This window comes from Stomoxys calcitrans, chromosome 3 (genome assembly GCF_963082655.1).
Source record: "Stomoxys calcitrans chromosome 3, idStoCalc2.1, whole genome shotgun sequence".
Taxonomy (NCBI): Eukaryota; Metazoa; Arthropoda; class Insecta; order Diptera; family Muscidae; genus Stomoxys; species Stomoxys calcitrans.
In genome coordinates this window covers 49,939,826-49,953,456 of record NC_081554.1, presented here as the reverse complement: position 1 = coordinate 49,953,456, position 13,631 = coordinate 49,939,826, and the positions used below count along the sequence as shown (strand labels likewise).

General features: G+C 41.5%; 1 protein-coding gene across 3 annotated transcripts in view; it reads left to right on the top strand.

Moving 5' to 3' along the window:
- LOC106081217 (estradiol 17-beta-dehydrogenase 11) overlaps nt 1–13,631 on the top strand; it is a 111,891-nt gene that overhangs the window by 1,398 nt on the left and 96,862 nt on the right. The window contains exon 2 of one of the 3 annotated variants that reach the window (XM_059364922.1): nt 7,427–7,770. In XM_059364922.1, the coding sequence (XP_059220905.1) occupies nt 7,591–7,770 (180 nt within the window). In that variant the 5' untranslated portion in view covers nt 7,427–7,590. Of the gene's footprint in view, nt 1–7,148; nt 7,771–13,631 lie in introns of all 3 variants that reach the window. The other 2 variants (XM_059364921.1, XM_013243034.2) reach the window with 2 other exon arrangements.

Here is a 13,631-nt window from a genome sequence, read left to right as displayed (position 1 = left end):
TAATTTCTGACCACCTGACATGCGCTGATGATTAGACGATATTAGCTTATATGGTATTACAAGCATATTCACACATAGGTTTATTCTGACTTAGGTCAGCTAAAAATGTACACGAGTCAAAAATGTACGCTTCCAAGGGCCGTAGAATCATAAGCGGGAGCTCGCCATATATGACAGTTTCAATAGGTTATATACCAATTGGGAAAATATTTACAATGATTGTTGGAAGTCACAACAAAACACTACCTGCATCTACCTGATTACCTGATCGGTTTATATGGGAGCTATATCAGGTTATAGGTTATATGGTGACTGCCGTAGCGCAGAGGTTAGCATGTCCGCCTATGATGCTGAATGCCTGGATTCGAATCCTGGCGAGACCATCAGAAAAAATTTTCACCGGTGGTTTTCCCCTCCTAATGCTGACAACATTTGTGAGGTACTATTAGAGCTGGCAAAATATCGATGGCACTACTATTGGTCTGCCCAAAAAGTAATTGCGGATTTTTCATATAGTCGGCGTTGACAAATTTTTTCAACGGCTTGTGACTCTGTAATTGCATTCTTTCTTCTGTCAATTATAAGCTGTTACTTTTAGCTTGCTTTAGAAAAAAAGTGTAAAAAAGTATATTTGATTAAAGTTTATTCTAAGCTTTATTAAAAATGCATTTACTTACTTTTAAAAAATCCGCAATTACTTTTTGGGCAACCCAATATATCACCTATAGCGCCTATAGAGGCGCAATTTTCTTCCGAATAGGCTTACATTTTGTATAATGATTTTTCTCATGACTAGGTTTTATTTGGTCTGTGCATTGATATTGCTTGTGTATAAATCGATCTCCTGATTTTTACTTCCCATTTTCGTCCGAAATATAGGTGATGGCTATATTTATTACTAGTCAAACCGGGCCCGCTCCGCTGCGCTTTCTTTAACTCTCTAATATCATTTAGGGTTGGGACACTTCGCCCTGCATGTGTATATCGAATTCGTACCACTGTAGCCAATGTCCGCTTATAACGCTAGAAGCCTGCGTTCAAATCCTGACGATAACATCGGACAAAATTGAAAGCGGTGGTGATCCCCTCTTAATGCTGGCGACATTTGCCATGCATGGTGATGTAAAAAATTCTCCCCTAAGAGATGTCGCCTTGCGGCACCGCATTCGGATTCGGCTATAAAACAAAGTTCCTTATCATTGAGTTTAAACTTGAATCGAAAAGCTTTCATTGATGTTTTCGAAGTGTGTCCCTTCTCGGTTCCTGGTTAAATTATTACTCCACTCCCAAATACCTTTCTTTTGGGTCCTATATTATTGTATAAGTTAATATTTCCGGTTTAGAGAGCCTCTTGGCCCTTAACGTAAATATACGATTAGTGCTCTACTTTCAAATACATTTTATATGAGCCCCATAATGGCATGGTAAATAAATTCTGTTTACCCAAGAATTTTGTCCCGAAAATGGATATCAATTTCACGAAAATAAATCAATTTAAACAGCAAATAGCTTTTATATAATAGGGAGGTGTTTTCGGGTGGGGCAGTTCCCCAAACACATGGCTCTTCAATTGGATATCAAAATTCGTTTTTTGGTCTCAAGTATATTTCGTTTGAGCTCTAAATTGTCCTTATTGGTCTGCATATCCATTTGACGGGTTTTGGGCGGTCCCCGAGGCAGCCAACCTCTACAATAGAAATCACCTTTTGTTTTGACTGTGAGAGTGCAAAAAAAAATCGAACGAATCGCATTACCAATCTCCGAGATGTAGTGGTTTTAATCAGGGTAATGAGAAATGCTTTTTAGGGGAGGGATAGCACTCAGCATTTCGACTCAAATATGGATATCAAATTCGTGCTGCAGTCCCAAATCCATTTAATGTGAGTCCCATATTGCCATGGTCGGTAAATATGAAATGTTTGGAGGGTGTTTTGGAGCTGGGGCGGCCACCGGTACTTTGCTCTGAAAATAGACTTAAAAAAAACCGTTCTTTACTCGCAAATACCGTTGATTTGAGCTCCATATTGCCATAATCGGGCCATATCATATAGAAATTAAGTTCATTTTTGGGGGGGGGTGCTTTAGGGCGTACCCCAAAACACATGGCTCCAAAATTGAATATCAAATTCATTTTCTACTCTCTCTAATATCATTTAGGGTTGGAACACTTCGCCCTGCATGTGTATATCGAATTCGTACCACTGTAGCCGATCTGGTTCCCAAGATTCGGTCTGGCCAAACTTAGCATGCTTTTACTAGTTTGAGATAAAGTGCATCGGTATACACTGTCGGTTACTTGTGGTGACCAACCTATGATGTCGATGTCGTCGGCATAGGCGATTAGTGTGCCATATCTATTCACATCTGCATCTCGTATAATCTTCTCAGCAGAAAATTAAATAGATTATACGATAGGCTGTCTCCTTGTCTGAAACCTCCTTTGGTATTAGATGGTCCCGATAGATTCTTTCCAATTCTTACTGAGGAACGTGTGTCAGCAAGTGTAATACTGCAGAGCCTTATTAATTTTGCAGGGATACCAAACTCAGACATGGCTTGAAATACCTTTGAACGTAAAGGGCTATCGAAAGCGGCTTTGTAGTCAACAAAGAGATGGTAGTTGTTGATTTGTCCTTCTCGGGTCTTTTCCAGGATTTGGGGCAGTGTAAATATCTGGTCTAGGGTGGATTTACCAGGGCTTAGGCCGCATTGATGGGGTTTTATTATCTCATTGTATTTGTATTTGTATTTTATTATGATAAAACCCATACAAAAGACAGTGTCTTATACAAAGCATCTCATTGACTTAAGGTTTTAATGTTTCTCAGAGTACGCTCGAGAGTATCTTGTATGCGATGGGGAGGAGATTTATTTCTCTGTAGTTGGCACATTTCGTCTTGTCTCCTTTCTTGTGTACGGGACATAGTATGCTGAGGTTCCAATCATCGTGTATGCGTTCTTCTAGCCAGATTGAGCAGATGAGCTGATGCATACGCCTTATCAGGGTGTCGCCTCCGGTCTTTATTAGCTCAGCCGGTAACCCATCGGCTCATGCTGCCTTGTGTTCTTCAGTTGGGTCACTGCTACTTGGACTTCATTCTATACCATCATCATTGATTGGTTCTGCGGTATCCTCTTCACCGCCAACGTCGGACACTAGCAATTGGTAAAATGTTCTTTCCATATCCTCAGCATGCTATCTGTGTCAGTTGACAGATTTCTTTGTTTGTCTCTGACGGAGAATGTGCCTGCACCAAAGCCATCGGTTTGATGTTTTAATCTCATGTGATACTATATTGTCCTAAAATGTTTAGATGAGTCTGATAATCCACTCCTCTGACTCTTAAGGACCTGCAATTTTATATTATCCCTCAAACATACCATTTGGGGATAACGGGGATTTCTCTCATCATAAGGGCATGGGGATAAGAAACCTCTGTTCATTGCAGATTTCGAATGGAGTGCCCTGAGCGACTTCTCTGTAAGGACTAGCTACACATGTTTAAGGTCTCCCGCATTTGTAAGGAGATAAAAAAACGTATCGAACATCAGAAGCGTATATTCTAACCCAAAAGGCCACCGAGTTGTCAAAATATCGCGTAATTCCCCTTAAAACTGGTTATTGGATTTTCTCACAATTTTAAGAATTCTAATTGCATTTGCATCGTCTAACAAATCGCATTCATGTGACTTCTAATTAAATAAATCGATCTGTTTATATTTTTTGTGCTGTCTATTATTAACCTTCAGAGTATTTTGACCTGTATTCAAATAAACTTTCCGTCATAACAAAAAATTTTTTTCACAAAATATGGGATTCTAACTGGTCATTACGTGGGAGGAGCATTAATATGTACTTCCTCGTTCTATTTTTGATGACACCACCTATGTTTGTTTTGATCAATGATTCAAAAGTATTTCTTCTCAATAAAAAGAAAAAACGAAATATTAATTCTAGTTTTTATTTCGTTCTTTTTTTAGTTTGTTTTCCTTTTTTTGCCCAGAAAAAACTGAAAATGCAGTCGAAATAGTTCAAGGTTGGCTAAGGTTAATCGGTTTCTACTTTTCTCAAGATCATAGATTTTATTCTAAATGCTAATTGGATGTTGCATCATATCCATTTAAGTTTGAATGGCGTCAAACTTTTTTAGCTTTGAAATAGGGTCAGTAGGTGTTTTAAAATGCCTATCTTAAGCCAGCTCTGATTTTTGTAACCTCCACCATAGGATGGGGGTATACTAATTTCGTCATTCTCTTTGTAACTACTCGAAATATTCGTCTGAGACGCCATAAAGTATACATATTCTTGATCGTCGTGATATTTTATGTCGATGTAGCCATGTCCGTCCGTCTGTCCGTCCGTCTGTCCGACCGTCTGTCCGTCCGTTTGTCCGTCCGTCTGTCCGTCCGTCCGTCTGTCCGTCCGTCTGTCTGTCTAACTGTCGATGGAGTAAAGCTAGAAGCTTGAAATTTTGCACAAATACTTCTTATTGGTGTAGGTCGGTTGCGATTGTAAATGGGCTATATCGGTCCATGCTTTGACATAGTTGCCATATAAACCGATCTTGGGTCTTGACTTCTTCAGCCTCTATAGAGCGCAATTCTTATCCGATTAGAACGAAATGTGGCACGACGTGTTTTGCTGTGACTTCCAACAACTGTGCCGAATTAGGGTCAAATCGGTTAATAACCTGATATAGCTGCCATATAAACCGATCTTGGGTCTTGTCTTCTTGAGCCTCTAGAGGGCGCAATTCTTATACGATTAAAACGAAATTTTGCACGACGTGTTTTGCTGTGACTTCCAACAACTGTACCGAATTATGTTCAAATCGGTCAATAACCTGATATAGCTGCCATATAAACCGATCTTGGGTCTTGACTTCTTGAGCCTCTAGAGGGTGCAATTCTTATCCGATTGAAATGAAATTTTGCACGACGTGTTTTGCTTTGACTTCCAACAACTGTACCGAATTATGTTCAAATCGGTCAATAACCTGATATAGCTGCCATATAAACCGTTCTTGGGTCTTGATTTCTTGAGCCTCTAGAGGGCGCAATTCTTATCCGATTGGAATGAAATATTGCACGACGTGTTTTGTTACGATATCCAATAACTGTGCCAAGTATGGTTCAAATCGGTTTATAACCTGATATAGCTGCCATATAAACCGATCTTGGGTCTTGACTTCTTGAGCCTCTAGAGGGCGCTATTGTTATCCGATTAGAATGAAATTTTGTACGACAGATCCTCTCATGACACACATATGTGTCTATTATGGTCTGAATCGGTGTATAGCCTGATATAGCTGCCATATAAACCGATCTTAGGTCTTGATTTCATGGGCCTCTAGAGGGCACAATTTTTATCCGATTAGAATGAAATTTTGCACGACGTGTTTTGTTATGATATCCAACAACTGTGCCAAGTATGGTTCAAATCGATTCATAACCTGATATAGCTGCCATATAAACCGATCTTGGGTCTTGACTTCTTGAGCCTATAGAGGGCGCAATTTTTATCCGATTGGAATGAAATTTTGCACGACGTGTTTTGTTATGATATCCAACAACTGTGTCAAGTATAGTTCAAATCGATTCATAACCTGATATAGCTGTCATATAAACCGATCTTGGGTCTTTACTTCTTGAGCCTCTAGAGGGCGCAATTCATATCCGATTGGAATGAAATTTTGCGCGACGTTTTTTGTTATGATATCCAACAACTGTTCCGAGTTTGGTTCAAATCGGTCAATAACCTCATATAGCTGCCATATAAACATATCGTGGGTCTTGACTTCTTGAGCCTCTAGAGGGCGCAATTCTTACCAGATTAAAATAAAATTTTGGACGACGTGTTTTGTTATGATATCCAACAACTGTTCCGAAGTAGGTTCAAATCGGTCAATAACCTGGTATAGCTGCCATATAAACCGATCTTGGGTCTTGACTTCTAGAGCCTCTAGAGGGTGCAATTCTTATCCGATTGAAATGAAATATTGCACGACGTGTTTTGCTTTGACTTCCAACAACTGTACCGAATTATGTTCAAATCGGTCAATAACCTGATATAGCTGCCATATAAACCGTTCTTGGGTCTTGATTTCTTGAGCCTCTAGAGGGCGCAATTCATATCCGATTGGAATGAAATTTTGCTCGACCTGTTTTGTTATGATATCCAACAACTGTGCTAAGTATGGTTCAAATCGATTCATAACCTGATAGAGCTGCCATATAAACCGATCAAGGGTCTTGACTTCTTGAGCCTCTAGAGGGCGCTATTGTTATCCGATTAGAATGAAATTTTGTACGACAGATCCTCTCATGACACACATATGTGTCTATTATGGTCTGAATCGGTGTATAGCCTGATACAGCTCCCATATTAATGGATCTCTCTAATTTACTTCTTGTTTTGCCTAAGAAGAGATGCCGGGAAAAGAACTCGACAAATGCGATCCATGGTGAAGGGTATATAAGATTCGGCCCAGCCGAACTTTGAACGCTTTTACTTGTTTTTGTTAAAACATAAAAATAAAACACTTTCAACATCAACGTAGATTAAGCCATGTAATATGGCAATAAACTAAGGCCATATAATTCAAGCCAAACGAAATGGAAGAAGCAGAGAAATACACAAAAAAAGCACATATCAAATGAAAAGCTATCCCGCTTGGGCAGGTTACAACGTTTTTTTTTTCTCCTACATATTTGGTGGTCAGCAAAGAAATTGAAGGTCTAGAGTGAAAAAGACAACACAAACATATTTTCCAATTGGCCATTGTGGACATGAAAATGCAGTTTCCCAATGTTCCCGCTAACTTGACTGGAATGAAAATCAAAACAAACAAAAATGAAATTGAAATTGAAGTGGCAGAGCTTTGAGTGTTTGAGCTTCACAAGAAGCAAGTGACGTCACAAGCTTAAGCTTTAGTTGTACCTCAAATCCCAGCGGCAAAGCAAACACAAAAGCCAAACTCACTTTCAATATAAGCCGGTAGCTGGCAAACACGCACGCACGCGCAACAACTTAGCCGGACAGCCAACATTCTCAGTATGTTTTGATTTTGTGCTGTTTGCTTTTTGTTTTGTTTTTGCATTTTTTCTTTATTTATTTTTATTTGTTTTTTTGCCTTTTCATATTCGAGTCGAGAAGGCTTTGCATTTAGCCTCAACGTTCACAAAAGTTTTCTACGCTCAAGAGAGCGGACGTGCAAACGCGGCTTTTTGGCTAAAGAACCCCACAACAATTAACACAGTTTTCCGTTTTTCCAATACATTCGGTCATTTTTTTCCACATTTTCCTACTACAACTGACACAGAAAAAATTGAAAAAAAACAGCGGCTTACAAAATTTTCAATTAACAGCAACCAAATAAAACCAACAACAATTTAATTACCTTCCAACATTGCGAATAATTTACAGAAATCATAGAAAATCGTTAACAACAAAGCCCCTAATCGGAGATAAATTGTGATATATTCGTTTGTTAGAATAAAAGTGCAAAAGTGTTTTCAAAAAATATTGAAAAAAAGAAAAGTTTTTCTAAAAAAAGTGTTAAAAGTTTTAAAAAAAAAGTTCTAACCAATATGATTGAAGTTAATAATAATAACAACAACAAAGGCTCCAGAAATGGTCATATAAGCCATGGCCATATGGCACCTGCCTCAGCCGCTCCTCTGGCTTTCTACAACAATTTGAAAAGTTGGGTGGCAGCCATCAGCGATGTTGTGGTGTTCATCATTTACTGTATTGGCTTTATTATACAGGTAGGTACTATGCCGTCTATGTTGCAGAATAAAAAAAAATCTTGGAGTTTTGTGATTATCTCATTCACATTTAGAAATTTTTGTGGGACCCTAAACAACATGGGGTTTGTCCAAAACAAAACAAATGTTAAAGTCAAGATATCGTTTTGCACCCATCTTCATAAGTGGGTTTGAGAAAAATAGAAAAAAATCATTTTTTTTTTAAAGGATGGTTAGGTTGGGTCATGTTTAAGTAATAAACCTGACCTAACCTCATTGTGGAGGGCATCGTAGTCGCGAAGACGCTGAACACCTGGGTTCGAATCCTGGCGAGAAAAAAAATGCAAATTTGCAAAAAAAAAAAAATAAAAAATGTTGCCCATGAACATTCCACTAAGGAACAGGGGCAAACTTCTAACTATCAATGAGTGCCGTCCGATTCAAGTTTAAGCTCAATGATAAGTGGCCTCCCTTTTATAGCCGAGTCCGAATGGCGTGTCGCAGTGCGACACCTCTTTGGAGAGAAGTTTTACATGGCACAGTACCTCACAAATGTTGCCAGCATTAGGAAGGGAAAACCACCGCTGAAAAGAATTTTATTTTTTTCTGATGGTCTTGCCAGGATTCGAACCCAGGCGTTCAGCGTTATAGGGGGGCATGTTAACCTCTGCGCCACGGTGACCTCCATCCTGGCGAGAACATCAGAAACAAGTAATAGCGTGCTAAGTTCTGTCGGGCCGAATCTCTATACCCTCCACCATGGATCGCATCTGTCGAGTTCTTTGCGCAGCATCTCTTTTTAGGCAAACAAAGAATAATGAATATGGACGAAGGAGAAGCTATATCAAGTCATAGTCCGATTCGGGGTTCAAGAAAAAAATCAGGAGATCGGTTTATATGGGAGCTGTGATAAGCTATAAATCGATTCGGACCATATTGCACACGTATGTTGAAGGCCATGGTAGAAGCCGTTGTACAAAATTTGTGCCAAATCGTATGAGAATTGCGCTCTATAGAGGCTTAAGAAACCAAGATCCCATATCGGTTTATATGGCAGCTATATCAGGTTGGGACCGATTTGGACCATACTTCGCATAAATGTTGGAAGTGATACCAAAACACTACGTGCAAAATTACAGCCAAATCGGATAGGAATTGCGCCATCTAAAAGCTCAAGAAATCAAGAGCCAAGATCGGTTTATATAACGGCTATATCAGGTTATGGACCGATTTGAACCATACTTAGCACAGTTGTTGAAAGTGATATCAAAACACTACGTGCAAAATTTCAGTCAAATTGGATGTGAATTGCGCCCTTTAGAAGCTCAAGAAGTCAAGACCCAAGTTCGGTTTATATGGCAGCTATGTCAGGTTATGGACCGATTTGGACCATACTTCACACAGTTGTTGGAAGTGATATCAAAACACTATGTGCGAAATTTTAGTCAAATCGGACGAGAATTTCGCCCTCTAGAGGCTCAATGAGTCAAGATCAAAGAACGGTTTATTTGGCAGCTATATCTTGTTATGGACCGATTTGAACCATTCTTAGCATAGTTGTTGAAAGTTATAACAAAACAAATGCAAAATTTCAACCAAATCGGATATGAATTGCGCCCTCTAGAGGCTCAATGAGTCAAGATCCAAGATCGGTTTATATGGCAGCTATATTAGGTTATGGACCGATTTGAACCATTATTAGTACAGTTGTTGAAAGTTATAACAAAACACCTCATGCAAAATTTCAGCCAAATCGGATAATAATTGCGTCCTCTGGTGGCTCAAGAAGTCAATACCCCAGATTGGTTTATATGGCAGCTATATCAGGTTATAACCCAGTTTTGAACTATTCTTAGCACAGTTCTTGAGAGTTATAACAAAACATGGCGTGGAAAATTTCAGCTAAATCGGATGAGAATTGCGCACTCTAGACGACCAAGAATTCAAAACTCCAGGTTTATACGACAGCTATATCAGGTTAAGGACCGATTCCAACCATACTTAGCACAGTTGTTGAAATTTATAACAAAACACCTCATGCAAAATTTCAGCTAAATCGGCTAAATTAACCTGATCGTTTTATATGGCAGCTATATCAAAACGTGGAACGATATAGCCTTTGTACAATTCCAACCGAAATACACTAAAAGGAAGTATTTGTGCAAAATTTCAAGCGGCTAGTTTTACTCCTTCGAAAGTTAGCGTGCATTCGACAGACAGACGGACGGACATGGCTAGTTCGACTTAAAATGTCGTTACGATCAAGAATATATATACTTTATGGGGTCTTAGACGCATATTTCGAGGTGTTACAAATAGAATGACGAAATCAGTATACCCCCATCCTATGGTGGAGGGTATAAAAACGATAAATGTAAAATCTTGTGGACTCGGCTATTATAAGAAGGCCCCTTATCATTAACTTAAACTTGAATCGGACAGCACTCATTGATATATGAGAAGTTTGCCTCTGTTCCTTAATGAATGTTCATGGGCAAATTTGCATTTGATACCACAGGAACAGAAGAAGGAAGATGCTTTATAGTTCCTACCGTTGAACCATCCAGATCGCTTTAAAAAGCCCAAGAACTTGCGAGTGTTCACATCCGCTTAATCAGACAAGTTCTCAAAGATATGAGAATCAGAAGTGGAACTCCTTCCGCCTGCCATTGCTGGGCATACACACACACAGCAGATGTTCCATAGTGTCTTTTTCCTCGACATCATCACAGCTTCTGCAAAAGTCGTTACTTGCAACCCTCAGTCTTTTAGCATATTTTGCGACAGTGTCTTCTCATGGCGGATCTGGCCAGTGACAGCGAAACGGTAGACCTCTTCAAGTTTAAATTAAACCACATAATGTTGAATGGTCGCAACCCCCTTTTTGTGATCATCTATCATTCGTTGGCCTTCGTGCCTGATCTCGAAGAACTAGCTTACATGCCGCTGGGGGCATACCACAGATTCCAGTTATCCTGGAATGTGTAAGGTTGTTCTAAGTCTCGCAAGCTAGTACGCTCTACAGTTTCCAGGCATATCTCTGTGACCCGAAACCCAGAACAGGGGAATATTGAACCGTTCAGCCACTTCGTTGAGAGAAATGCGACAGTCGAGAACGGTTTTTGAAATCAAAAATACATTCTCCTGGGGTTTAATGGTTGTCTGGCTGTCTGAGAGGATAATAATTCCAATCGTTGTTATTACATTAAATCTTAGCCATTCCACCACTTCTTTAATTGCAAGGAACTTCGCTTGATACACATTGCAGTGGTTGGATTACCTTCTCGACATGACGATTCGATGTTCTTAAGAGCACACCCCCCTGGTCGTCTAGTTTAGAACCATGCGTATAGACGTCTAAGTAACTTCTTTTATCAGGGATATCGTAGTTCCAATCGGTTCTATCAGAAATAATGGCATAGTACTTTTTATAAAAAAACGGCTCAAGCAAGTCCACACTACCCGGAACGTCAGGCGTTATCTCAAGGATAACACAGTCCCCATAGTCGCAGTATGACCAAAGAGAAAGCTCACATCAGTGGTCGCAGCTATTTGTCTTCCCACATTGTATAGGGGCTTTAGGTGTAGCATTAAATTTAATGCATCAGTCTTGTGATGCACAAACAAGCCATTCTTGGGATCCGGATGATTTTTGAACAGTAGTCGATTTTTGAAGCGCCGTCTGCCAGACTACAACACCGTATCAACACCATCCCCAGCACTGGATAGTTTTTAGCACTACATAGCCTGAAGCTCCAATTTTTGTGGTGTTCATTGCTGTCACGAGAAGCTTGGTGGCGAGCTACCGGGCGCGTCGACAGGTTGCGGAAAGTGAAATGCTACATACAGAGTAGCTTCAACGGCAGTCGTTGACTATCAGCGGTATCGAGCGGAGAGTCTCAGTGAGAGGCCGGCGGCACCGACTCTCGCACAAATAGAGAGCGCCTATGATGCTCGATATGACAAGGCGAGTTATTGGCGCCTTTAAATAGCCAATGGCCACACTGTTCTCGTGGCGATCAGTCTTTGGACCGGAAAGAGTTATTGGCGCCTTTAAGTAGACCATGGCCACCCTGTTCTCGCTGCGATCAGTCCTTTGGACTTGAACGAGCTTGCTCACAAGGCGCCTTTAAGTAGCCAATGGCCAACCGAAACGAGCTTGCTGATAAGGCGAGCTATTGGCGCCTTTAAATAGCCATGGCCACCCTGTTCTCGTGGCGATCAGTCCTTTGAACCTGAACGAGCTTGCTCACAAGGCGAGTTATTGGCGCCTTTAAATAGCCAAAGGCCACCCTGTTATCGATGCGATCAGTCCTTTGGACCTAAACGAGCTTGCCCACAAGGCGAGTTATTGGCGCCTTTAAATAGCCAATGGCCAAACGGAACGAGCTTGCTCACAAGGTGAGTTATTGGCGCCTTTAAATAGCCAAAGGCCACCCCGTTCTCGATGCGATCAGTCCTTTGGACCTGAACGAGCTTGCCCACAAGGCGAGTTTTTGGCGCTTTTAAATCGTCAATGGCCACCCGGAACGAGCTTGCTCACAAGGCGATTTATTGGCGCCTTTAAATAGCCAATGGCCACTCGGAACGAGCTTGCTCACAAGGCGAGTTATTGGCGCCTTTAAATAGCCAATGGCCACCCTGTTCTCGTTGCGATCAGACCTTCTAACCTGAACGAGCTTGCTCACAAGGCGAGTTTTTGGCGCCTTTAAATAGCCAATGGCCACCCGGAACGAGCTTACTGACATGGCGAGTTACTGGCGCCATTAAGTAGCCAATGGCCACCCCGTTCTCGCTGCGGTCAGTCCTTTGGACCTGAACGAGCTTGCTCACAAGGCGAGCAAGCCTTAAAGCTAATGGCCACCCGGAACGAGCTTGCTCACAAAGCAAGTTTTTGGCGCCTTTAAATAGCCAATGGCCACCCGGAATGAGCTTGCTGACAAGGCGAGTTATTGGCGCCTTTAAATAGCCATGGCCACCCTGTTCTCGATACGATCAGTCCTTTGAACCTGAACGAGCTTGCTCACAAGGCGAGTTTTTGGCGCCTTTAAATAGCCAAAGGCCACCCTGTTCTCGATGCGATCAGTCCTGTGAACCTTGTTTTCGGCGCCTTTAAATCGTCAATGGAAACCCGGAACGAGCTTGCTCACAAGGCGAGTTTTTGGCGCCTTTATATAGCCAATGGCCACCCGGAACGAGCTTGCTGACAAGGCGAGTTATTGGCGCCTTAAAATAGCCAATGGCCACCCTGTTCTCGTGGCGATCAGTCCTTTGGACCGGAACGAGCTTGCTCACAAGGCGAGTTATTGACGCCTTAAATAGCCACTGGCCACCCGAAACGAGCTTGCTGACAAGGCGAGTAATTGGCGCCTTTAAATAGCCAATGGCCAACCGGAACGAGCTTACTGACATGGCGAATTACTGGCGCCATTAAGTAGCCAATGGCCACCCCGTTCTCGCTGCGGTCAGTCCTTTGGACCTGAACGAGCTTGCTCACAAGGCGAGTTATTGGCGCCTTTAAATAGCCAATGGCCAACCGGAACGAGCTTGCTGACAAGGAGAGTTATTGGCGCCTTTAAATAGTCAATGGCCACCCCGTTCTCGCTGCGGTCAGTCCCTTGGACCTGAACGAGTTTGCTCACAAGGCGAGTTATTGGCGCCTTTAAATAGCCCATGGCCACCCTATCTCGCTGCGATCAGTCCTTTGGACTTGAACGAGCTTGCTCACAAGGCGAGTTTTTGGCGCCTTTAAATAGCCAATGGTCACCCGGAATGAGCTTGGTGACAAGGCGAGTTATTGGCGCCTTTAAATAGCCAATTCCACCTTGTTCTCGTGGCGATCAGTCCTTTGAACCTGAACGAGCTTGCTCACAATGCGAGTT